The 15,578-nt window shown below is 36.0% G+C and overlaps 1 protein-coding gene across 1 annotated transcript; it reads left to right on the top strand.

The window, feature by feature from the left end:
* The first annotated feature begins 4,238 nt into the window (after positions 1–4,238).
* LOC129876160 (uncharacterized) lies at positions 4,239–15,232 on the top strand. The gene is made up of 16 exons (XM_055951507.1): positions 4,239–4,476; positions 5,240–5,380; positions 6,531–6,622; positions 6,841–6,937; positions 9,212–9,255; positions 11,500–11,588; positions 11,868–11,959; positions 12,042–12,188; positions 12,477–12,624; positions 12,719–12,795; positions 13,388–13,459; positions 13,712–13,759; positions 13,851–13,978; positions 14,076–14,232; positions 14,358–14,568; positions 14,828–15,232. Exons 1-16 carry the CDS (start codon positions 4,360–4,362, stop codon positions 14,872–14,874), a joined length of 1,707 nt encoding a protein of 568 aa, XP_055807482.1. The 5' UTR covers positions 4,239–4,359; the 3' UTR covers positions 14,875–15,232.
* Positions 15,233–15,578: the final 346 nt, after the last annotated feature.

Genomic DNA, 15,578 nt, shown 5'->3' with positions numbered 1-15,578 from the left:
AGAGAGAGGGTCTCCTTGTTTCACCCCCCTGGTGGAGTGGAAGAAACCATGTGTTTGACCATTAACTAGTACAGAGTACCAGTTGTTTGCTATCAACCTCCAAATCATGTCTATGAAGATTTCTGCAAATCCCATCTTCCTTAAAACTCTGATTAAGTAACTCCATGACACTCTGTCATATGCTTTGGCCATATCAAGCTTGAGTACCACATTGGCTGGTTTTCCTCTTAGTCTAATGTCCGTCACTACTTCTTGAGTTAGGAGGACATTTTCAATGATACTTCTGCCTTTGACAAATCCAGACTGATTAGGAGATATTATAGAAGGTAGGATGCCTTCCAGTTTATCCTGGATCACTCTAGAAATGACCTTATTGATAAAATTGCTGAGACTGATTGGTCTCATATCAGCAAAAGTTTCAATGTTGTTCTTCTTTGGTATCAGAACCAGGTTGGTATGTGTTACTGATTTAGGAAGAGTTTGGCCATCACAAAAGGCTTTCACCATTCTGTGCACATCAATACCTACTATGTCCCAACACACCTGATAAAAGGTACCAGTCATCCCATCTGGACCAGCAGTACTGTCTGGAGCTAATGCAAAAACAACCTTCTTCACCTCCTCTAAAGTTGGTATGTTTACCAGTTGATCATTAGTTCCCTGATCCACCATATTGGGAACATGTTTTAGCAGATTGAAATCAAGAATGGTAGCTTCTTGTGAGAATTATTGTTGGTAGAAACTGCAAGCTTCTTCTGCTATTAGTGAATCCCCTTCTACCCAAGCACCTTGTTGATTTTTAATCGTTCTGATTTGTAATCTCTTCCTCCTACCTTTCACAATATTATGAAAATATCTTGTGTTCCTGTCACCCTCTGCAAAACTAGTCATATGTGACTTTTGCCTCCAGAATTCTTCCTCATAATGCAGGTATTTTTTTAAAGCCGCTTGTGCTTGTTGTAGTACCATCCTATTCTCAGGAGTAGGATCATCTTCAAAACATTGCTCTTTAATTCTTACCACCTCTTCTCTTACTGTTATTTGTTTAAAGATATCACCAAAAGTAGCCCTACTCCAATGAGTTAAAGCAGATTTCACATTTTTCAATTTCAGTTTGAAACTGACAAAATGATTTCCTTCAAAATCTGTCTTCCATGCTTGTTTAACTGCTTCCAAGAATGTGTCATGTTCTGTCCAGAATTTTAAAAATCTGAAAGGCTTCCTTATGTGTTGTGCAAATTCACCACAAGTAAGTAGTAAAAGAGCATGGTCTGAGCCAGTTCTGGATAGATGTTGCACTTCCAGGTGAGCAAACCAATCTTGTAATTTTGAGTTTGCAATCATCCTATCCAGCCTTTTGAATATACAGTCACTACCTGTCCTCCCATTCCACCAAGTGAATATGCTGCCCTTATAATTTATTTCAAGAAGTTCACATGAGTTGATATAAAATGCAAAATCCTCATATTCATGTGGGAAAACAGGCAATCCACCAATCTTCTCATCTTCATTCATAATGAAATTAAAATCTCCACCTACCAACCATGATAATTCCATTTGATCAGCCAGACTGTATAGACTATCCCATAAACTGATTCTAACAAGATGATCACACTTTGCATAGATCATTGTTACTATAAGTGATTTTTCCAATTCCTGGAAAAAAAGCTTTACAGTAATCTGTTGTTCCTGATCCTGTATAATGTCCACATCTATATTTTCATTTACAAAGAACCAAATTTTACCATTGCAGTTGTAGTGGGCATGTGTCATGCCTAATCTTCTTCTGAAAGCCTGAATATGTCTGTAGTGTTGAAAAGGTTCCATTAAAGCTATAATGGAAAATTTGTGATGTCTGTGTAACATTTGAACTCTGTGAAAAGCTTTTTGTGTTTTCACAGATCTGATATTCCAAAATAGTGTCTTCATCATCATTTAAAAATTGGCTTACAACCTCTCCTTGGCACCACTCTCATGGGAATAGCATCTATGTTTACTTATTTCTTTCCTTTCTTGAGACTTTGTTGTTTAGACCTTGGTGAAAGATCTACTTCTTTGACCACAGTGCTTAAAATCTGCTTCACTGAATCTTCTTCTTCACTTTTAGAGAAAAAGTCCTCTACATTATGCACCTCAGTGGCCTCATGTATGTGATGAGAGATCACATCATGCAATTCCTTCAAAGGAGAAGATTTTCTTTGGTGGATTGATGACTGAGAGCTGTTCATTTCCACTTGTGCCACTGCTAAATCCATGCTCACTTCCCTTTGCGGAGGAAATGAGCCTATTCCATTGTCAATTGAGATGCTCAGATCCCCATCTTTCATTGTATCATTAGGATAGAATTCGTGGCTGTGATCCAAATGTGCAAGCTTTGAAGTCTGGTTTTCCTCAATCTCCAACTCCTTCTTGCCTGTTGTTGAAATCTGCATATCATTCCCACTTGTTTCTATCCCCTGCATTTCATTGACTGGGCTCATTTCTGTCTGTTCCAAATTAAAACCTGAGTCGTGTCCATTGTCAGAAAGTATGTCTTCCTCATTAGTACTGATGCCATCCTTATTTACTTGTTGTAAATCTGCTCTTGTTTCTTCAAAATTCTTAGAAAGATCGGTCGATTCAATTTCCTTCTTGTTAGGATCTGTTTCATTAATAACACAGAGACCTTCATCAGTCACCTCACTCTCACTTTCGTGCTCATTTTTTAGTATCTGCCTTGTTTCCTCCTTGCTCTTATCATCTGTTCCCTTGCCTTCTACATTATCAGCTTCTTCTTCCAAGATTGTTCCTAACTCAGCAAAATTATTATGGGTCGAAACAACACTCCCCAATTTACCATGATTCTTATTGTTGTTTATTCCTTTTTCTCCTGGATAAGTAACAACTTTCCCACTTGATAGAACTTTAGGAACATATATTTGGTAGGGGCGTGTCCATCCCTGTTGTCTTCTGCTTTTTGTATCGTATCCCTTCTCATGTTCCTTCCCCTTCTTCTTTGCAGCTTCATTGATGTTTGCAGTGTTTACCACCAGGTCAGGATGCAGGACTCGACAGTCATCAATTGAATGTCCTTGTAACATGCATTGTGTGCAATATTTGGCAAATGATCATATTGTATTCTCACCTTTTCAACTCTGATGTCCTTAGTCTTCTCATCTTCAATTTCCATCAGCACACACTTAGGTAAATCAGATAGCAAATCTACCTGGACCTTTACCCTTGCGCAGTTGGGTCTAGTTTTATTTATGGTAGCCATATCCAAAATTAGAGGTTTCCCAACTGCAGATGCCAAAGTAAATAACGATTCTTTCACAAAATATGTTGGGAGTAAATTCGGGAAAGAGATCCAGGCCATGGCTATTGACGTTTCTTCCTCAACCTTAAAGGTAGAAGTATAAATTAATGGCCTCATTTGATATGTAGAACCATCCTTAGATTTCAACCAATAGGCACCCTTCGAGGAAATATTGATGAAATCCTCCATTAGAGAAAATCTTATCAGTAAGTGTCTGTCTCTCAAGAGACCGATATCACACTTTCCCTTCACTCCACACTGTTGAGGGATGATTGTTCTCAACTCTTGCAACTCCGGCCATCCATAAGAAAACTTACCCACTATAGCATTTTGTAGATTTTCCATCTGTTCCATTCTTAACACTTCTGTGGCTGTCCAGCGCACCACCGGGGTACCCTCAAGGTACGATACCTCTTTCATTGGTATGGAAAGACCTTTAGCTTTAGGAGAGGTTCCATGCATAAGGACTTGGGCGAAGTTTGGTGAGGAAGAAGTGGATGATAGAGATGGTTAAGTATCACGACGAGTTTGAGTGAGGAGGGGGAAGTTCATATGGTTCGTAGCTAGCGGTGTAGCCGCCGGTGATGGTTGGCCGGCGGCCAAAGCGGCCATAATTTGTTAGGGTTCAGAAAAGGGGCATATTTTTAGGGCTTTCTAGAGAGGGTCTCGACGTGTTAGCCAAAGAAGGACCTGCTAAAATATCATGATTCAAATTATAATAGAGTTCAAATTTTGAATTGTTCTAATCCCTCTAAACTTTCCCACATCAAGCTACTTTTTTTTAAAAAAATAAATAAATAATAATTAAGCACAATACTATTTTTTCTATAAGATAATTGCTTTCATCTAAATTATTTTTAATTTCTTTTATCATGTCTTGTTTACTTTTATATTCTTTTTCATATTTATATTGTTATTTAGTACTTTAATATTCTCTCAAATATTATTAGATGCAATAGATAAGCTACTTCTCGCAAAACGAAAATTTCAGCCATCATCTTAGTTAAAAGAAGAAGAAGAGGTATACAACAGTTTCGCCATTGATGCTTCGCATCGATAAATAGATGGCCGGAGAAGATAAATTCAAAGAGTTCGATTTTCATCTGAGATCGTTATCTTCCAGTTCTAGAGACTCCAATTTCGTCACAGACCCTGCCTCCGATCCTTCTCTTCTCAATTCCGTCAGTTTTTCTCTCTCTTTCTCCGCACGCACGCAGTCATACACATTGTTCAATCGATACATATGATATTATAAATCTGATATTAACTTATTTGGAATTGAGGTATATAACAGTTGAATTGTTGATTGTGTTATTTATTTTTAGGTTCAAAAGTCTTTGTGATTTATGATTAGAAGTGAGAAATTAGAAGATTGTTGATATAGATGTTTTATATAGCCAATATTAGCTCATTGAGGTATCTAGACGTGAGAAATTAGATGATTGTTGATATATAGGATTTATGTAGCCAATATTAGCTCATTGAGGTATGTAGAAGTGAGAAATTAGAAGATTGTTGATATATATGATTTATATAGTCAATATTAGCTCATTGAGGTATGTAGAAGAGAGAAATTAGAAGATTGTTGCTATAGATGTTTTATATAGCCAATATTAGCTCATTATTGTTGATATATGATTTATATAGCAATATTAGCTCATTGAGGTGTAGCAGTTGAATTGTTGATTGTGTTGTTCATTTTCTAGTCAAAGTCAACGTGATTTATGAAATGAGAAATTAGAAGATTGTTGATATAGATGATTTATATAGACAATATTAGCTTATTGAGGTGTAGCAGTTGATTATTGATTGTGTTGCTCATTTTCAGGTCGAAAGTCTTATGTAGAAGAAGATTGTTGACGTAGATGATTTACATAGCCAATGTTAACTTATTTAGAATTGAGGCATAGCAGTTGAATTGTTGATTTTGTTGTTCATTTTCAGGTCAAAAGTCTTTGCGATTTATGTAGAAGTGAGAAATCAGAAGATTTGATTGCTAGGGTTTATCCTCATCTGAATAGGATATTTCAGCGATGTCTTTCTTCAATTTCGCAGACTCAGACCTCCAATGGCCTTCTTCTATTGGTATACTCTTTCCCCTGCTTTCACTTTTATTCTGTGTGCTATTTTAAACTGAACTTCTGACTGCATTTTGCATATTACTTAATCAGTTGAAACTAAAAGAACTTTCAAAAAAATTTAACATATTGATTATCAGATACTTGTTTCTGTATGAAGAAGGTAAAATCTCTCATTTTTAATTACGTTATGCTGTGTGCTATTTGAACTGAACTTCTAACTGCATTTTGCATATTAATAAGTTGAAATTGTTAGAACTTTGGAATATGCCTTCTTAATATTAAGTCTATTGGATACATGTTTCTTTGGAAGAAAGGTAATTTTTTTTTCCTTTTTACTGCTTGTTTAAATCAAATAGTGTAGTTTATCGGAAGGAGACAGTTAATTATGCATAATTTCGGAGCTTACAATAGCAACACAATGAGAGAGATTTTAAGATACGTGCTTATGTTGGGAGAAGGTAAAATTTCTCCTTTATTACTGCTTGTTTAAATGAAATAATTTAGTTTGCTGGGAAGAGAGAGTTAATTATGCAAAATGTTGGTGGAACTTACAACAGCAAGACAATGAGAGATATTAAAAAGGACTAGTGCTGCTATTAGAAAAAGGGTTAACTGTGTCACGAGTAACCTTATGTAACAAATCCGTCTTTTCAGATAGTTCTGAAAAGGTTCTGGAATCTGAGTCTTGGCTGGTGGAACCATTTCAGTTAGATTTTAACTTCTTGTGCACTAGCTTTATCTGTGGTGAAGGAGTATATGTGGTACACTTGACAGGCACTCATGTATACATGTATCTCCATATACCTATGTTTGCACTCTTGGACATAAACCTTTGGTTGGACTCTACGTAATTTATTAAACTGGTTTATTGTTGCTTACATAAAGGGCACAATAATATTTGAAAGAGAATTTTTGAACTGTCTGTAGTAAAATTCTTTTATGCGAAGTGCTTCTTCTACACTTCTTTGAGGAATTCATGCCGATGGCATTGAATTTACCTCATATTCTGATTGATGATTAAAAATTCGGGCCTCTTTACGTCTATTTCTTCCAAAGTAAGCATTTATTTCCACTATCATGTTTTCTTTTCTTTCCTCCTGGGACGAGGTATATATATACTAATTCCAAACATGTCTTTTTTCATTGTTATATAGGCTATACTTCAGTTTTTTCTCGACTTTGGAGATGTGGTCCTGCATGATGCTGATCCTAATTTACGGACCTTTTTTAAGTCATGCTTAAGCCGGTAGGGAGGGAGAACATCATTACTTTTCTTTGTTAAAATTTTGATGATTTCCATTTCAGCCTAACCTTTCATAAATGTGTTAATATGTTATAAGCATGCAGTTAGAAGTACCTTTTTTCTGATGTAGTAGATTGATATATTTTTATTTTATCAGACATAAAGTAATTAAATCACTCTACTTTGTGGATTTGTTAAGCAATTCCTAATGCTTACTGCAGTGAGTTTGCAGATCCTATTGTTGCAGAAGCAACCCTTGACTTTCTGAATGCAAACAAGAAAAAGTTTTCAAGTTCGTTTCCTACTTTGCTTCCCCAGGTACATATTCAAGTTAAGTTGCTGTTAGTTAGTTCGAATTTATGGGGTGGGGGTGGGGGGTGGAGGAAGGGGTTATAATGCTTAAGACATCAATTGTAACAAAGAGTAGAATAGCATCTTTGAAAGAACGCAAATTTGATATCTTCATGTGGCACTGTAATTTCTTTTGTCTTTGACACAGTGGAGGTGAAGTAAACATCCTTCCCCCTCTCCTTTATTTCTGTATTTAGTACCGATAAAAACAATGTAATTAGTAAAAGATATCACTGTTCTACATCCCTTTGTGCATGTAAGAAATTTTACAATTAAAAAGTAGATATAATAGTTCTACATGTTAGTATAGACCATCTGCAGCTTTAACACATTGCTTTACCCTGATTATATGAATCATATTCCTGTAACCTGATGATGGTGAATATGCTAACACTATTGATCAGTCTAACAAATATGATATATGCTAATCACTCCATTCTAGTTATGTGGCAACATTTCCTTTTTAGTCCGTTCCATAAGAAATTAAGAATGACAACTTTCTGAAGTTGAAAAATATTTAGTTTGAACTTCCCAATTTACCCTAAATGACTAGCTTTTATCGCCACACGAATGTTATAGTATGTTTAAGATCACAAGTTTAAGAAATATTATAATTTATAACCACTAGGATATTATGACATGTTTAAGACCACAAGTTTAAAAAATATTGTTTTCTTTCTCAACTTCGTACTGGTTTAAACTATGTCAAATAGATTGAAATAGGGTGAGTATAATTTTACTGAGCTTGCTCACACTGCCGGTCCCAAGCCTGGATAAAGGAGGAGGGTTGCCGAGGGTCAATCGGAAACAACCTCCCTATCCCATAAAGGTAGGGGTAGAGCTATGTACATCTTACCCTTCCCACACCCCCAGGGGCGGACCTACATGCAGCCTAGGGGGTTCATCCGAACCCCCTTCGTCGAAAAATTACACCGTATGTATAGAATCAATTTGTTGGTTTATGAGTATATATTTAATAATGAACCCCCTAAACACAAGCCAAAGACTTGGTCCAGTGGTAAAGGGGTTCACGAAATTGCAAATTCTGGAGCTAAGTCTGCGGGTTCGAGCCCGGGTAGCAACATTTTCTTGTTCATATTTTAGTTTCAGCCAATTTTAATTTTTATTTGCTTAATAAATGAAACGTCCAACCCCAATATTGTAATATTAAACTATATTATATGTGTTTAATTATTTTACATTAATATTTTAGAGCACAACATAAAATGAATTACACTTTACAATAAAAAAATTTCTATTTTTATAAAATTAAGTAAAAGTTATAACTTTTTTTGAGTTTTCATATTTAAAATTTTAAAAAAAATTCTCTCATACTCATTTTAAGTCAAACATTTAATTTTTATTTGATTAAGGAATAATATGATTATAAGTAAGATTAAATAAATAGGATTGGATTTTGAAAGTATTCTCTTATCCTTCTACTACAGATTAGTGACCACAACTTAAGAAAAAATATGCCTTTAACGTACAAATCAAGAATTAAGAAAATCCTCATTATTAAACTTTCATTTAATTATTTCTCTTATTTTAATATATTTTTTTGGATAGTATAATCTTTTGTGTTCCTTATTTAGTTTCAAAAATTGAATAATGTATTTATACAACAATGACGGCGACAGAACCCATAATTAAAATTTTAAAAATACATTTTCTCATATTGATTTTAATATTATGTCAAACGCGTACTTTCTCTATTTTATTGTTAGTGTTGAGCTAAAGTTGAATTTTATCTAGTTGCTTATATTTGATCCGACCCGTTCATATATGACCCGATCCGATCTGCTTATTTGTGGATACTATTAGCGTGTTTACTTATTTTTTTGAACCCCCTCGATGAAAATCCTGGTTCCGCCACTGCACACCCCAGTTGTGGGATTACGTTGGGTTTGTTGTTGTTGTTGTTGTTGTTGTATGCAAATTCGTATGAGTCCTGCATATCATGCTGGCTTTACCTAATATAGACATGTTAGCTTTCTGTTTCCTCTTAACCTGAACTACTTTTGAATCTTCTCTTAGTCGTGGTCATGTAGTGTAAATTGTTTCTAATTTTAGACAAGATCTTTCCATAAAATGTACTCACAAAAGATGTTTGCATAAAAGTTTTTGATACCTATGAGATGTTTCTGATATACTGTCCATTTTGTCTATATATTTGTTTGGATGTTTATATGCACTTGGAAGCATGCAAATGCGGTAATCTGATCTCTCATGACATTGCAGTTTTTCCCATTATTGCTGAAGCTAATTGCATGGAATGGGGAGAAGTAAGTCCTACTATCATATCTCATTTATAAATTAAAATCGGGAATTCTACTGAATTATGCCAACGAATGGATAGATTATGGTACTATGTTGTTTCTCTTATATCTTATATTGGCTAATCAAACCTTGGCTTTGAATTGTAAAGAAAGTAATTTTATACAATATCCTTATTTTTTTTCAGCTTCTTTTTGTCTTTTTTTTTTCAAGAGGTTGGATTTGGGGGTTATGCGGAGGGGTAGGGGTAGACCGAAAAAGTATTGGAGAGAGGTGATTAGACACGATATGGCGCTACTCCATATCACCGAGGTCATGACCTTAGATAGAAAGGAGTGGAGGTCGGGATTAGGGTAGAAGGCTAGTAGGGATAGAATGATGTCTTGTCGTGTATCTGTTTAGGGTGGTCGTAGGTCTAGATGTGCCTTTATATTTGTGTTGTTATTGCATTTGATTATCACATTTCTTTGCTATCGTTATTGTTCTTGTCTTGTAAAATTTGCATCGCTTTTCATTTTTTGCCATTATGCTATATATATTGTTCTTCTCTCTTACTTGAGACTGTGACTTTTGAGCCGAGGGTCTTTCTGAAACAGCCTTTCTATCTCCATGAGGTAGTGGTAAGGTCTGCATACATCCTACCCTCCCCAAACCCCACTTGTGGGATTTCACTGGGTATGTTGTTGTTGTTGTTGTTTTTGTCTTTTTTTTTGTTGGGTAAATTGTGCTGAAATAAATTTCCTTTATTGCACCACATGGCACCAAGATTTGTCATTTAAATAATAGCAGATTGGTTGCTGCTCTGTTGTTTGGCAACTGCATCGGTTTTAAACGGAGTGATCCATTAATTATTTTCAGAAAGTAGAACCTGTTGCTTGTTCTTGCACATGCATGTAGAGGGCACTTTATTTATAATTCTGATGGCAATGCCATGAAGGGATTGAAAAGTTGCTTTTCTTCTGATTGATGGCACTTTATCTATAATTGTGATGGCAATGACCATGAAGGGACTGAAAAGTTGCTTTTCTGCTGATTGATGGCTCTTTATTTATAATTGTGATGGGAATGCCCATGAAGGGACTCCTAATTTTTTTTCTTGGTCATTAATAATTGTAGTAGTGTCATCCTTCAAGAGTTGATATTACAGCGACAAAATTCTTATCTTCCTGAGTTTCTTAAATTTTGGAGCACTGCTTCACTTGCCTCTTGGGCTATTTACAGGAGGATCAGATACTAACTCGATCAAACCACTATTTTTGGTTTGGATGCAGAAACTAAGCCATGAAAACTTTGAAAATAAGGGAAACACGAAAAGAATAACACATGGGCTAATATATGAATTTAATCTATCAAAGAGGGATTAATTACTGTTAGCTCAACATATGAAGGGGAACTCTGTCAAACTCAGGTTTTAACATCATAAACATTATATTCAAGTCATGAAAAACTACAATGAAGTATATGAAGTGTCTAACATACTTAAAAGTCCTTTGGAAAACATTCTTACGACTGAAGGTCTAAATCTAATGCAGAAGTCTTCTCTTCTTTTCTGTTATGCAACTTGGTCCTCTAAAAGTGATTGAAATCATTGTATATCCTAAAAAGTATCAATTCCATAGGTCCAGTTGAACCCTAAAGAAGAAATAGTTCAGAACTAGTTTTCAGTGTTGAATACAAGTTTCTGAATTTAGAGAGAATTGTCTGAATCTTTAGAAAAAAATAAATAGAAGTATAGGGAAGTGTCAACCACATGTCCTGGCTCCTAACCATTGGCATGTTGGACTTGAGTATGACTTCCATATGTAACCTAAAATTTGGTGTTCGTGCTTTCTCTTATTTGTAGTTATATAGTTAACCGTATTCTGCCAAATTTGATTTTCCATCCATAGATGTAGTGTCCTCTCCATGATTGCAGGAGTTTTGCTTAATCTCATGTGTCCTGCAGCTTTAGAAATTGACTCTTGTGAGACCCTCCTACCTTTTCCAGCATGTGAATCCATGTCATGAATGGACACTTTGCAACATTTGATGTCTCATATTTTGGACTATTTGGTGTACTTATGCTGAGATAAATAATATGATAGTTAATCAACTGTCAAAGAGGCAGGCTGTAAGTGGACAGGATAATGTATAGCACCTTTTCTCAGCTAGTTTCTCCTTAACATTATTTCATTTTATTTTATTTTCCTGTTTATCCAATGGCTAATGTTTATGAAACTGCACTTAACAAGCACTTTTGGTCATCCATGCAGATTGGAAAAAGCATTTCGTAGAGTATTTCCTGGTTTGATTTCCCAGGGCTCATTTCTTCCACTGTTTCCATCAATCGTAGACTTGCCTAGTGAGTGTGTTTCTTTATGGCTTTCTTGCTCATCCTTACCTCAAAGGAGAAAAAAAGTTTAACGATAAGATCAGGGGTTGTGATTTTACTCTTTGAATTGTTCCAGAAAACTTATGCTTGATCTTGCAAAGTGATATCCGACCAAATAATAGTCGAAAGAGTTGGGATACTTGTACTTGAAACTGTTGTTCTATCAAGTTGCCATAAAGATCCATTAGTGGTGCATTCTAGGTGTTCCTCTTTTTATGCTAGTATAAGACCTTCTCTTCATTTTTCCAGTATTGGTTGTGGCACTGGAAAAGGTGGAGAAGAGTTCAGGATCATTGGTTGGCAGTAGCATAGCTTCAATGCAGAAGAGTACAGCTCCAGAGGTTACTATTTGCTCATCTGAATTATGAATTACTGAAATTTCCAAATTTGGGATATGATTGAGGAAATTCCTCTTGTTAACAGATGTTGCTAGCACTCATGGATGAAGCATATACCGGATCAACCATAGGAGATGGAGGAGCGGACTCTGAATCTGAGGATAGCTCCACAATGGCAGTAGCTGATCCACTCTTTCTTGAGCTTCTCAAGGATGAGAATGATGGTCTAGCTGTATGGTCTTTTCTATGTCGTAAGCTCTAGATTGCTGCAGGTTTGCATGCTATTAAAAGAGAGACTAGACTTCCGAGTAAAACCACTAGCATTTATTAAGCTAGAAAAAAGTGCACATAACAATGTAATTTTACCAGTTTAAAAAAAAAAAGTGCACATAACAATGCCTCACTTCCAATATGTTAATAGATGCTTCTTTTGATGATATCATCTACTAGATCATCCTATAGTTAGTTATCTTACCAAGTTTTTCTAATTTGAATCTTTCATGGTTCTCTTGATCTTTAGGAACGCCATTGGGCTTCTCCTGCAGTAGCTGTGGTTCTACAAGCAGCAGTTAGCACGTCTATGTCTGATAGGCTGAAACAAGCACTGAGAATGGCACCTCGGCTGTTTGATATGTATACTGCTGAAGCGATCCGTGAAGTCAATGATTGTTAGTTCCATCCATTTATGCAGGGGAGCTTTTTCTCTAAATAAACAAGGAAGCAACTTTATGAAGAGCTTGATTCATAACATTTTTGTTGCAGCTCTTATTTGTGCTCTGGTTCCCCTACTTATGGCAAGATATTCCAATCTATTTCCAGAAAAGTTATTCTTGTACGAGGTATCTAAGTTCATGTAGATAAATTGAAGAGTGCCTTCTCATATGTATTTTCATGTTGATGAGGCATATTCTATTGGAGAAATCCCCTATGGTAGCCCTATAAATTAGCAGTGTCATTTTTCTATTTTACTATGTAATTTTAAAGGTACTTGGATTAGTGTTCCCTTCCTGTAGAGCAGAGGTACACTATACGTGACTCCTTCCAGTGGAGCAGATTGCCCTGCTTCTTGTTTTCATGCCTCTTAAAAATGAAGTTTACTTTTCTTTGAGTCAGAGAGTTGTTCCAAGGCATTGAGTTTATATCAAAACTGATATCCATGCAATGAACCATGGTGTCTAGTAATGGAAATATAATTCCAACCTTGTTTAGAATTTTAGAAAGAGGAGAATTTCACTGATACAAGGAAGATAGAAAGGAAGAGGGGAGCATTTTTGAACGGTCTAGTTACGGTTGGTCTCTTATAGAAGGATCCTTCTCCTAATGCTGGGGCCTTTTGGGTTGACGTCACCTTTGCACAGTATCAGATTAGGGGTTTTATTGTCTGAGTGTACTTGATTTTAATTAGTGATACATTCCTACACATATTTGTAGGTTCAAAAGAGGATCTTAGAGCTCATGCTTGCTGCCTTTAATCGATCTCCCAGTTTCATTGCACTTCTGAAGGTATTGTCTTAATTACTCCTAGTGAATCCTCACCTTTAATCTGTATATTAATTCAAAATCGAGATGGATAGAATGGTAATAAAGTGCATTCCTGCATGACCAGCGCATCTTCTGTGTCTTTGATTTTGCCCATATCTCATCTCATAACTTTTTATAATTAAATTCTTCTCAATGAATCATAAAACCCGCTAACCCCATTCTTTCCCTTTTCCTCGATTTCATGTGCTCACAGCCACCCTTATGTTTGTGCAGAAGCCTATAGTGGACAGACTTGGAGAAGCTTATGATAGTCCGACGAAGGTGACTGGACCTTCTTTCCCAAGTCACAATAAGACATATTCTCTCTGTCATTTAACCTGCAAGAATTGACTGAAGTTAAACTTTTCTCTAGACTGAACTGGCATTACAACTATGCTGGGCAATCGGGGAGCATGGAGGTGGTGGTGAAGACCACAAAGATGCTGCTCGTGAACTCTTTGAGAGCTTGGAATTACTTCTCTATGAAAATCTTTCATCAAGGTAAGACTGTGAATTGATTGGTTTGCACAACATCAAAGATTCATTTTGAGATACCACTCTTTACTGATTTTTTTATGTTTGCCTTTTGCTGATAAAGCCGTCTGGGTTTGCGTGAATCAGCTCTTGGGTCTGATTCTACAAAATCCAGAAAATCATCGCAATCAAGGCTATTATGTTTCGTTGTGACTGCCATTGCAAAGCTTGCCACATATCACCGTGAACTGGTGCCCAGGGCCCGTGTATCCTTGACAAAGGTTAGTGTAAGCTATTACATTCCAGAGAAAAATAGTCTTTCATGGCAGCAATTTGATCATGGTGGTAAAATGCCTCCTAGAATTTGGATTATTAAGCTTAATAATTTGGTCAATCTGGTTGACAGGTTGCACGTTCGCGAATCTCAGATGCAAGGGTGTGGAAACGAGCACGTGATTATTTGGGTCTGATGAATGAACCTGCTATATGTTTGTCTATCTTGGGCACATGTGAATCTCCAAGTAAAGGGAAGCAGAAACTTGGCACAGTGAATTGGAGTGAAGGGGGAACTAAAATGATTTCTCACCTTCCGTTTTACCTTTTAGGTGCACAAGAAGGTAAGCTGTGCGTGACTTTTTCTTATTTTTTTCATTGTTTAGATGACCAAGAAATCCAAATGGAGACAACTATTTGGGCCAACAACATCCTTTGTAACTCGGGGTTGATGGGGCCGTCCCTCTACCCCTCCACTTAAATACTGGACATACAAGTTCCTCAACCTTTGCCAATTGAGCTAACTTAATGTTATCTAAATTTGATCTTTCAGAAAAGAAAACTTTAATCGTTGTTACTGATGTATAAAACGTTGATATGCAGGTCCGCCCCATGATTTCTCATTTAGGGATGTTCTTCCTGGAAGATAGTTTATTGTCAGGAATTGCTTGTGATTCATTATACATGTGTTTGAGCAAAGAAGATTTGATAATCTGGGAGTTGCCGTTCAAAGATATGGAGTTTCTTCTCCTTGTTGATTCAATCCATGTAGCTTATGAGATATTTTAAGTAATTTATTTAGTCTTTCTGACGTACCAAATTTTTTAAAAGTGTAAAGTAGTTCATCTGTATCCATACTTTACTTTTTTGGTATTCGATCAGAGGGATGTTTTTGCTTTATGTTGGAACATTTTAGAAATAGAAAAATGTACATTAACTCTAATTTTTTTTTTGGTTTTTAAATGACTTCTTACTTTCATGGGTAGGTTGGCTTTACTTCAGCCTTAACATCAAGTGTTTGGTTGGGGCACAGAATTTAAGAAAGAAAAAATAACTTTGAATCTTGTATTCTAAAACATGTCATATACAATTCTATAACTATAAAATCATATCATTAGGTTTGAAGTTGGACTTGACTGTCCCAAACTTCAGACCTGAACATTTGAAGTTGTCCAGGTCTGATTCCGAGTCTTCACGATTGAAGGTGATCCCATTTTTCAACGTCATACCTAATGTAATCTCCCAATTGGGGTGTGGTGAGGGTATACGCTCGGTTCAAGTGATAAGTGATCTCATTTTTCATTGAACCAAAAACAACTGTTTTTCCCACTAAACAAAAAACATGAAGTTGCTA

The sequence above is a fragment of the Solanum dulcamara genome, chromosome 12 (assembly GCF_947179165.1).
Source record: "Solanum dulcamara chromosome 12, daSolDulc1.2, whole genome shotgun sequence".
In the NCBI taxonomy this organism is placed as follows: domain Eukaryota; kingdom Viridiplantae; phylum Streptophyta; class Magnoliopsida; order Solanales; family Solanaceae; genus Solanum; species Solanum dulcamara.
Note: the sequence above shows the minus strand (reverse complement) of the source record. Positions and strands in the feature narration are given on the sequence as shown.